General features: G+C 31.7%; 2 protein-coding genes across 3 annotated transcripts in view; one reads left to right on the forward strand and one right to left on the reverse strand.

The window, feature by feature from the left end:
* The window catches only part of LOC132910293 (H/ACA ribonucleoprotein complex subunit 3), a 155,104-nt gene that overhangs the window by 131,979 nt on the left and 11,719 nt on the right, over nucleotides 1-11,406 (reverse strand). The gene's annotated exons all lie outside the window — the stretch shown is intronic.
* On the forward strand, nucleotides 491-11,182 carry LOC132910539 (PH-interacting protein). 2 transcript variants are annotated; one of them, XM_060966312.1, is made up of 22 exons: nucleotides 491-1,004; nucleotides 1,091-1,149; nucleotides 1,220-1,249; nucleotides 1,459-1,518; nucleotides 2,163-2,313; nucleotides 2,395-2,493; nucleotides 2,604-2,941; nucleotides 3,019-3,173; nucleotides 3,239-3,556; nucleotides 3,643-4,060; nucleotides 4,141-4,366; nucleotides 4,654-4,978; nucleotides 5,066-5,261; nucleotides 5,331-5,579; nucleotides 5,650-5,871; nucleotides 5,947-6,325; nucleotides 6,493-6,892; nucleotides 7,007-7,237; nucleotides 7,330-7,510; nucleotides 7,589-7,742; nucleotides 7,832-7,939; nucleotides 8,178-11,182. In XM_060966312.1, the coding sequence occupies exons 1-22, from the start codon at nucleotides 962-964 to the stop codon at nucleotides 9,113-9,115; spliced, it is 5,280 nt and encodes a 1,759-aa protein (XP_060822295.1). In that variant the 5' UTR covers nucleotides 491-961; the 3' UTR covers nucleotides 9,116-11,182. The 2 variants fall into 2 exon arrangements, with proteins under 2 accessions (XP_060822295.1, XP_060822296.1); XM_060966313.1 differs by lacking the exons at nucleotides 491-1,004; nucleotides 1,091-1,149; nucleotides 1,220-1,249; nucleotides 1,459-1,518 and adding an exon at nucleotides 2,040-2,087.

Below are 11,406 nucleotides of genomic sequence, written 5' to 3' on the forward strand. Positions count from 1 at the left end.
TATTTAAATATATATAATAATATCAAATAATAATATTTTAATTAGTTTTGTTTAAAAAAAATACAAGCAGAATTCGATTTCATAATGCATGAAAATTTCTGTTATATCATATTACAAAATAAGTGCAAAAATATTATCATAGTATTAAAGCAGTGATATGATTAAAATTAAAAAATTAATTTAACACGTTCATGTCCTACAGCGGTATACAAAATTTAAATAAAACATAGTAAGAATTATATAAGGACATTATCATCCTTTTATTAACAGCAATTTTCATGGTCATTATTTATTGTTTAACTCGAATCGCTGTAGAATTATGAAAGTTGTGTTTTAAGTAAAAATTTCTTTCCATTCCTCTACCAAAGACTATAATTAATAATAATTAATTCATATTTATTAACATATAATAACAACAACGATAACAAACTTCATTTGATAACCTACTTTAGTTTATGTTACCTTTAAATCAAGATTGTCTGCTTTTTTTTATATTTCTTACAATTGCGGTTACCGTCACTGTATTTTTAATTTCAAATAAACCGCGTTACATGGTGCAGATATCATCCATAAATGCGTTTTATCGTAATGAAAACTTCGAACATATCAAATTAAGGTCTATGATAGTAACGTGAAAATTACTTATCTAATTTCACCCTTTATTGAAATGTGAAAGAGAAGAGGAAAGTGTTTCGTTATCCTAAAGCGGTACAAATGAAAATAAAATTATACAGGGTTTTGGGAAACAAGTTACGTTCCTGAATAATATGGTACGTTGTGTCGACAATCGGATAGAGGGGGGGACTACTTTCCGTTGAGGAGGAGAGCGTGCGTGTGCGTCTCGCGGTCGAGACCTCGCAAGAGAAAATGAAATCTAAAATGGTTACTACCGCGCTATGACCCTAAAAAGCAAATGTTTCTCTTTCTCTGTGAGTGAATAATAAACGATTGATCATTCGAAATGGAGGGCAGCGTAACGAAGAACGAGACTGCAATAGCACCAGGTAAAGAATGGGAGCGATAAGCGCCCTTACTATCCGCAACGAAGCGAGGCGTGCGGTTCATTCCTAAACAGCGTTCTTTCTTACAGAGTTGTACTTCCTAATTGCTAAATTCTTAGCGGCGGGACCTTGTCGCGAAGCAGCAGACGTAAGTATTATTAAATTAAAATCCATGAAATTTCGTTGTAACATATTATGATGAACAACGTACGTTCTAGGTGTTGAAGCGTGAATTGGAGCGAGCTAAGGTAAGACGATTGGTCTGAGTTGACGTTTTGCCGGGGTGACACTATACATACCCATCGGCTCCACATGGTTTGCACGTGGTTTCTGCTTGTCAAAACATTAGATTTTCAAGGTCGGCGACCTTGACGTTCGACAAATTGGCACAATTTTATCTCGAGTGTGATCGATCGATCGATCGACTTATTTTTATGATTTTTTAATTTTTTTATAGGTTTTACCGCAAAGACTAGATTGGGGAGGGCATGTACATAATCAAACCTTTGAAGAGTTGGTAAGTAAGATTAATATTTCAGGAAGGAATTTTATTTTGTGTATAATAATTCATCATATATGATGAAATAAATAGGTTATTTTTCGAAATAACATTATGATAAAGTTTTGTTACGTCGTAAGCTAGTCAAATGTCAATGTATCAAGTACCCCTAATAGGGTGCTACCCCTTTTCTGTCCCACTCCTCAACCCTTCTTCCTCCTCCACTTCTCTGATCCTATGTTGCTGTTGCACAAGATTCTCCCACCATATTGCTTTCAACCAATAAGCATTAACTTCCGGCCATCTTGCATGCACTGATCAATGAATATATCTCATACTCAGACCTTATTTATAGAAACTAGTATCGTGTGACGAGTGGGCTATTCGGATTGGCTGCGTTTGCTTGTTTGTCTTCTGATTGGTTACAAATAGGAACTACTTTAGATTACTTAAAATTCAATTAATAGTGCGAACTAGTTTTATTGCAAAACTTAATTATCATCTTTCTCTTCATATATATAATATCTGTGATCTAAATATTTGGATATCCTAAAATGCATATAATGATTGTATTATATTGTATGATCGTATATATTTGTGATGATGTTTTATTATAAAATAGGATATGAAAAGATAGTTCTGAAAACATTCAAATGTTTTAGGAAAAGAAATATTCTCATATTGGATCAAATCATTTATTACAAATATGTGCCAGAATTGGACCAGTATTGGAAAAAGAGGTACCGCCATGCATACCAGGAGCGATATCTCTTCTAGGAGCTGGCAGACAATCTTTGTTACGTACACACGAAGGTAAAGTAAAAGATATAAATATGTTTAAGTAATTATTGAAATTATTTGACTTTTGGCATGAATATCTTAAATTTGTTGTAGATGTCCAACGTCAAGTGCATGGCATTATTTCATATTCTGGCAGACTAGGTGGAAAACCATTTTTGGCTTCACCTTATAGTTTATCAGTGCCTAATATAGGTAAATCAAATATTTATTTGTTTAGGTTTGTTACATAAATGTTGCAAATATCAACCATTTTTTTCAGTACATAAAGCATTTTATTGTTATGTTACTTCTTTTTTATATAGTACATGTACTTCAGGGAAGGGAGAATTCAGGGCCTCTAGGTCGAAGAGAGGCAATACCAACAAAGTTTTACAATAAAATGCAGTTGTATAGACACACATTAGGACATTTATCTGCAGTATATTGTGTTCTTTTTGATCGCACTGGGAAATATATAATAACTGGTGCAGATGATTTACTTGTTAAAGTATGGAGTTCTATTGATGGGCGATTATTAGCAACTTTTCGAGGAGCATCTGCTGAAATTATGGATATTGCAGTAAATTTTGATAATACTTTACTTGCTGCTGGTAGCCTAGATCGAATATTAAGAGTTTGGTGTTTTCAAACAATGTCTCCTGTAAGTTGATTAGAATATTAATTAATCTTATTGTATAGACTGATTTCGTTAAATTCATTTTTATTACTTTTTATCAGGTTGCAGTTCTATCTGGACACTCTGGTATGATTACATCTGTAAATTTTTGTCCTATATCTTGTAATGGCGTATATTATTTAGTTTCTACAAGTACAGATGGATCTGTTGCTTTCTGGTCTCATACAAAGAAAGGCAATGAAAGAGCAGTTTTTCAGTAAGTTTCAATAATATTTATATCCCGTACATAATGAAAAATAACATTATATCCTTTTTTTTTAGGCCAAAACCAATTCAATACCATGAAAAAATGCGGCCTGGTCAAGCACAAATGATATGTGCGTCATTTAGTCCTGGTGGTGCATTTATGGCTGCTGGTTCTGCAGATCATCATGTTAGAGTGTATGCAATGTTAGGAGATGATGGTCCATGTAGAGTTTTAGAGGTGGAAGCACATTCTGATACAGTTGATAGTATTCAATGGGCACATAATGGTTTAAAATTTATTTCGGGTTCTAAAGATGGTACTGCAAATGTTTGGCATTTTGAACAACAGCAATGGATATACAAACGTTTGTTGATGACTACAAAACTTCCTGGGTAATTAAAGTATTATAAATATCTTTATGAATGTTTTTCTGTATAATATTAATGACTAAATATTATTTTGCTCTTATAATTTCTAGGGAATCAGAAACAGAAGATGATTCTAACAAAAAGGCTAAGGTGACTATGGTTAGTTGGGATGTAAGCGATGAATGGGTTATTACAGCTGTAAATGATAGTTGTCTTAAAGTATGGAATGCAAAATCAGGTGAACTGGTGAAAATTTTACGTGGACATAAAGATGAAGTTTTTGTGTTAGAATCTCATCCCATAGATCCGCGTGTTATATTAAGTGCTGGACATGATGGACAACTTATAATTTGGGATGTTCTGAACACAGAACCGATAGCATGCTTTCAAAATTTTATTGAAGGGCAAGGTAATGGTGCTGTTTTTGATGCAAAGTGGTCTCCAGATGGGACAATGTTAGCAGCAACAGATTCTCATGGACATCTTTTAATATATGGGTTTGGATCTGGCGTGGAAAAACTTAAAATAGTAAGTACATTTGTTTTTATATAATTGTTATATCTATTAACATATTAAAAATGTATATTCTCTATTTTATATTTCTATAGGTACCTAAAGAATTATTTTTCCATACGGATTATAGACCCTTAATAAGAGATGCAAATAATTATGTTTTGGATGAACAAACACAAACTGCACCTCATTTAATGCCTCCACCATTTTTAGTAGATGTTGATGGAAATCCTTATCCTCCAGCTTTGCAAAGATTGGTTCCTGGGAGAGAAAACTGTAGAGGAGAACAATTAGTACCAAATATTGCAGTAGGTGCTGGAGGTACATAAATTATTTCTGTTCAAGTGAATAGTAGGTCGGTGATAGTGCTGCTCCTGGCATATAGGTCGCCTTCTTCTCAGTTAGGAATCGTGGAGAAAAAGTCGGACTACGTGTGCCGGGATTTAAACCTGGTCTGAAACGTTCGTAACCAATGGCGCTGACCACTGGTCTACCGTCGTCCGGGTCTTAGTTTGCTGTCGAGTGCCGCTACACTGTTTATTATTGTGTATTTTATGTAGAATCCGATATTTCCTGAAACTTTAAAAGATATGTATTTTATTTTATAGGGATGCAAGAAGTTATAGAAGGACTTCCAGCTCAAGAACCACGGTCCAATATTGATCAGTTAATTGAAGCGCTTGCACAAAGACAAAATATTAATGCTGATGCAGAAAATGCAGCTGATGAAAGAGAAGAAAATGCAGCAGAGCAACCAGTTCGTCAAATGGCTAGTCCGCGAGGGAGCAGGTCTGGTTTAAGAAGAGTTGGGGATGTCGAAGGTGTACGACAAAGTAGTGGTAATTGGCAAAGAGATAATACTACACCTTGGAATAAACCTATTCTTGCTCGACCCATGAATCCAGCTATTAGAGAAACACAATTTAAAACTTTGTATGTTTTGTATTATAAATTACTTCCTTTTTCACGAATATATCTGTAAGTAGTTTAAATTCATAAATAAGGATATAATGTTTATAGACATGCAACAGCAGAAATGGAACTTGAAAATTTGAAACGTGAAATGCGAAAAAGACCACAACCAGTATCAAATACTGCCAATACCGAAGGTAATATAGGTAGTCGAATAGCAAATCGAAAACGCAATAGAACAACTAGACATGGATATAGAACTAGAGCTACGCGTAGTGAAGAACAAGAAGATGATGAGTTCGAGGTATTTTTTATACAATTTTAATTCAAATTAACAATTCGTATGTACTTAATAATTCGTAAATCTTTACAGAATCCCGATAATGCGGCAACAACAGGAAGTTCAGCCAGTAGTAATAGTAATGATTCTACTGCTCATGAAGAAGATTTATGTTCTGATAGTTCAACATCAGAGTCTAGTACTGAATATTCAGATTGGATTGCAGATCATGGTTTAAATTTAGAACCACCAAAGCGAAGTAAACGCAAACCTGTAAAAAAACGATCTCTTACACCACCAAGTGATATGGACAGAAGGCGTAATAGACGTCCTAGAAAAAAGGTAGGTAAAAACGTTCTTTGTAAATAAATTTATTATTTTCTCTCTTTCGAAATTTTCTTTTTATTCAAAGGATATTCCGTTGTCTACTGGCATTGATGATATCCCAGAAGTTTTTAGACCTTCAGAATGGCTTACCGAAATAATACCAAGGAAAGCTCCATATTATCCTCAAATGGGTGATGAAATAGTATATTTTCGACAAGGTCATCAATTCTACTTAGATGCTGTTAGGAATAAAAAAGTATATGAACTTGGTCCACGATGTGAACCATGGAATAAAGTCAATATAAGAGTAAGATTTTTTTCTCTCAAGTTACTTTGTGAACATTAGTATTAGTTACTTAGAAAAACATTCGTTATTCTGCAGGCACAGGAATTTGTAAAAGTAGTAGGTATAAAGTATGAAATACGTCCACCTCGACTATGTTGTTTAAAATTAGCATTAATGGATGAATATGGAAAATTAACAGGAGAAAATTTTACTATTAAATATCACGATATGGCTGATGTGTTAGATTTTTTAGTTTTACGTCAAACATTTGACACAGCTTTGGCACGTAGTTGGTCTGAAGGAGACCGATTTCGTTGCATGATTGATGACGGATGGTGGATGGGTCAAATACAATCAATGGAACCTTTAGACGAAGATTTTCCAGAATCGTTTTTCATGTGTTTCCGTGTCAGATGGGATAATGGCGAATATGAGAAAATGAGTCCTTGGGATCTTGAACCAATTGATGAAAATAGTATGTGTGTGTTCAAATGTTTTAACAATTAAAAATTTTTTGGAGAATATTGGGAAAAGTAACTGGTAAACTTTGGAAAAATATAAAATCTTAATTTATTTACAGTGTGAATATAAGCATTCATTTTATTGATATTAATACCTTGTATAATGTGTTATATATTACAGGACTTCCAGTAGTACTTGGTGGTGCAGTTCCTGTGCTTCAAGAAGAGATACGTACAATACTATATCAACCTCATGCCGAGGAATGGCCAATGGGAGATAGAGAAGCGACATGCCGTAGAATTATACGTGGACTAGATCAAGTGATGAGCCTTGCAATTGCAGAACCTTTTATGGCACCTGTTGATCTCAATGCATATCCTTCATATGCATTTGTTGTGGAATATCCTATTGATTTAACAACCATAAAGGCTCGTTTTGAAAACCATTTTTATCGAAGAATAACATCCGCACAGTTTGATGTCAGATACTTAGCAACAAATGCAGAACAATTTAATGAACCACATAGTCAAATAGTAAAGCATGCAAGAATAGTTACCGACCTATGTCTACGTATCATAAAGTAAGGTCTAGTTTATTTATTTACAAATTTAAGATCATTTACATATCTTTTTTATTTTATTCTAACTTTATCAAGATATAATTAATAAAAATGTATTATTTTCTATTTATACAGAGAAACTACAGAATTAGACGTACCGGCTGTTTATCACCAACTGGTTGATACATACCATTCTTCTGAATCAGAAGTTGATGTAGAAGATGCAAAGGATAGACCTTCAACTAGCACTCAGAGAGCAACCTCGAGCAGAAATTTACGTTCACAAGAAGCATCAGCTGATTGGAAAGTAGCATGTCGTCAATTATTAGAAACGTTATGGCAATGTGAAGATTCTATTCCTTTCAGGTAAAATAAATTAATATTAGTATATTGATACGCATAATATATATATGCGAGATGGATATCTTTTGTAATAAATTTTATTTGATTTTTTATAGAGAACCAGTTGATAGATTAGAGCACCCAGATTATCATCAAATTATAGATACACCAATGGATTTACGTACGGTAAAAGAGGATTTATTAGGAGGAAATTATGAAACTCCTATAGAATTTGCCAAAGATATGCGGTTAATATTTACAAATAGTAGAAATTATAATACTAACAAACGATCAAGGGTATGCCATACTTATTACAGTACTATGTAAAGAATATTACAAGTATTGTATAAGATCATGGTACAATCTTTATTCTAGATATATTCAATGACAATAAGATTATCAGCCATGTTTGAAGAGCATATGGGAAGAATTATTTCAAACTGGAAATCTGCAAGAAGACGCAATAATAATGCAAAAAATACAAAGGGCAAAACTAAAAGGGGCAAAGTTCGGTTAACAAATGGCACTGGTATGTTTTCATTATATAAGTTAAAAATATTTGATAAAATAAATTAGATAAATTTAGAGAAAATTTTAACCAATTGATATGATATGTAGCACCTTCAAAATCAAAATCTGCTTGTTCGGATGATGATGATGAGATAAATAGTGAGGATGATGATTTAGATGAAATGGAAAAGAATAATTCTAACATGTGTGCACCAGGTATATATATATATTGTTTTTGTAGTATACACATACACATATATAAATACATAGAATGTTATCAGAGAGTAGAGTGAGAACATGTGAATAGATATTAGTAATTTGATTTATATGATAATAATAAGAATAAAATAATGATAATAAAATTATAATAAATATATTATAAAGTAATAAAGATTAATTACATAGCTATGTAAAAAGAAAAGAAAACATTGATTAACATTTTTTTATTTTATAGGGCCATCACGTATGACAAATGGACATACGAAACGTTCTGCTACTGCAACGCGACCTATGCTAAAACTTCGGATATCTAGATCTGCAGTACCTAAAAAACCAAAAGAAAGTGGAAGCGAAGCCAGTGACTCAGAAGCTTCCACAGAAAGTGAAAGCAGTGGTAGTGTGCCTGTAAGAAGGACACGAGCTAGAAAAACGGTACCCAGTGTTAGTGCTGATAGTGATTCTGGGGAAGTATATACACCCAGTGGACGTGGAAAACAAACTCGGAAAAATCGTGCGAAAAATACCAGAAATAGTAAACAAGTAAAGTCGAAGTCAAAGCTAAACCTTTACGAAAACTCAAAGAATGATAAGTATGAGGAGGATGAAGCGTTTTCTGCAAATGAATTATCAGACGAAGAAAGTGAAGAGGAAGTTATTAATAGAAGCAGAACGAGATCACGAAAATTAGCATCTACACCCGAACATAATGAAAGTTTGAAGAACACGACAAGAAGTGGAAGAAATAATATTGAAAGTCAGAGTGAGGAAGAAGAGGAAGAGGAAGAAGAGGATGAAGAAGAAGAAGAAGAAGAAGAAGAAGAAGAACAGTCTCAAAATGAAATTAATAATCAGGATTCAGATAGTGAAGAATCAGATAAAGGTTTTGTATCATCAAGATCTCAAAGAAGAATTCGTGGAACGAGAGAAATACAAAATCAAGAAACTGTACAAAATTCAAGAAGAACTGGGAAACGACCTCGCTATAATGAAGAAAGTGATGAGAGCAATACGATGCCAGTTAGAAATCGGCGTAAAATTAAGCGTCGATATTATGCAGAAGAAAGTGATGAAAGTCCTGAACCTGAAAATGTACCACGTATTAGTATAAGTAGTAGAGGGCGTGTGCGCAAAATGACGGAACGTGCACGGGCTTTTCTGTTAGATTCACCCTAACAGCATCTTTCATACTAGTAATAAAAGTGTAAATTATGATTTTTCAAATAATTCTTACAAATGTTTAAGAATAATGTAAAAATTTTAAATGTTATTTGATAATGTTTATTCTGAAACACTCGACTGTATAAACACTTGACTGTATCCGTATTATAGCATTACACTAAACTTGTGTATGCCAGGATATATTGTCTGAAAAGTTTAAGATAAGATTCTAGATAGGCTGTACGTATAAACACTTGAGATTGTCATAGCAATTCATCATAAACACTGCTACAAAGTACTTCCATTATTATGAAGCACATTGGTAATGTTATTTTTTCATGTTTAAATATATAATCAATTAGCAGTGCATAAGACAGATTTAATAGCAAGCGGAAACAGTGTAATCATTCTATAATATTCGTTTGTTTGATCAACATATTTTTTATACATTTTTCCAAATTTTATGATATTACTGGTTATTTGAATATAAAATATTTATTGTAGTTTTAACTTACGCATCATTCCCAATGCCTAGAATGGAATAACGATTAAATAGTTCTACAATTATTTTTGCAACTGTTATTGATAATATGTTGTTTAAAAATATTAATGGAAGAGTGTTCTTTACAAATCCTGAATTTATATACAATGATGACAGCAAAAAATAGAATGTGTGTTTATATTACATTATTGAACATATGTTAGTGTACCTGGAATAATATAAAAAAAAAATACCTATCTTGTTCGGGGAACATAACTTTAAGGTTAGCTTAATAATTTCAACTTCTATTCTTTTGAAAAAAGTCAATTGACAAATGAAAAACTACTTTCATGCTAAGATCTTAAACAGTCAAAAAAAGGCATTATCTTCTACATGCAATTGATAAAAATAATCTGTATCAGTGTTTATGTTTATATTTGATTACACAAATGAAATTATATTGTAAATCTTTTTAATAACACTGACATTTACTTAATGAATTTGGTATTTGCATATTTGTACATTTTTCTAATAAGATAATATTTCCTCTAATATGTCCTAAGACAAAATAAAATTGGTTTCAGATCCAAAATTGTTTTCAAATTCGATGTGGAATATTATTTTTTTATTGTGTGCATACTTTTAATATTCATAAATTAAATCAAGTGTTTGTACATTGAAGAAAAAATTGTACTTACCATCCATATTGTGTAAATTACATTAAATGAGGCAGTGCCTTTACATATATGATTATTTATTTAAAGAACATAGATTAAATTCTTTTGTTGTTTAAAAGAATAATCACATAAAAATTAAATACCTTTCAATTTCATTAATTTAATAACGGCACTGTTTTCGCTTTTTGCAACTATACTTAAAATATATTATTTGTAAATATAAATACAAACTGTAAAACGATTGCAATTTTTTTTAAAGTTGCGTAAAACAAATATGTGCTTTATATGATCTGTAGTATGAAGTAGAAAGTTTTTACATGTAATTTGTATGTCCATTAGAAAATTAAGAACCAATGCTCGTGCGATTTTAGGAATTTTTCATATATAGAAATAGACATTTTTCAGATTTATATAGCATAAAAGTTATTTCACTTACTATACAATAGGATACAAGTTTTTCAAGGCAGTTATGCAACCGGCAAACTAACATAGTATAAGAATATGTGCACAAATATTGGAAGTCTTGACTGTCTCGGGCCATTGTGATATTAGCTTAAGAATATTAAACATAAAATGATATAAATAATAATAATTAGAAATATAACGGATATTTTTTTAATAACGCCTTGAAGAGAAGGAGTCATATCATGTGGACTCAAGAAGTCAAATATCTGGTTATATTATAATTTAATATCAATCTTAACTTTGGTCATTTAATTACAGTACTATTAACACGTTTCGTATCATAATCTTCAGAATTAATATAATTTCGTGTACATAAATATTGTTAAATAACAAAACTTGATACCGAAATTTTCGATTTATGTAAAATTTAAAACTTTAGTTGTGAAATCAATGTACTCTGTTGCATACTTAGTTTATCGAAACCCACCGTCACCAATAAAAAAATATTAAATTGTTTCATATTTGTTCCTCATTTATTTAAATACCTGTTTTTTAAATCCTAATTTCATTAATTACAAAATTGAACATAAACTTTTATTTTGACACCAGATGGCAGTTTTGCACGCTTTTTTGGTTAAATTGGTAATTTTCTAAATCTTATATAGAAAAATTAATGTTATTTTTTAATATTATTGCAATATGTTTTAATAAAAAAGACGTTTCCTTAATTTATAAAAAATTAT

Source organism: Bombus pascuorum, chromosome 9 (genome assembly GCF_905332965.1).
Source record: "Bombus pascuorum chromosome 9, iyBomPasc1.1, whole genome shotgun sequence".
NCBI lineage: Eukaryota > Metazoa > Arthropoda > Insecta > Hymenoptera > Apidae > Bombus > Bombus pascuorum.

What these genes read in the sequence shown, in the direction of transcription:
- LOC132910539 (XM_060966312.1), top strand. Translation starts at nt 962, where the DNA reads ATGGAGGGCAGCGTAACGAAGAACGAGACTGCAATAGCACCAG. An exon ending in CTTGTCGCGAAGCAGCAGAC is followed by an intron (nt 1,150 to 1,219) that starts GTAAGTATTATT and finishes CGTACGTTCTAG; the next exon opens with GTGTTGAAGCGTGAATTGGA. An exon ending in TTTGTTACGTACACACGAAG is followed by an intron (nt 2,314 to 2,394) that starts GTAAAGTAAAAG and finishes AATTTGTTGTAG; the next exon opens with ATGTCCAACGTCAAGTGCAT.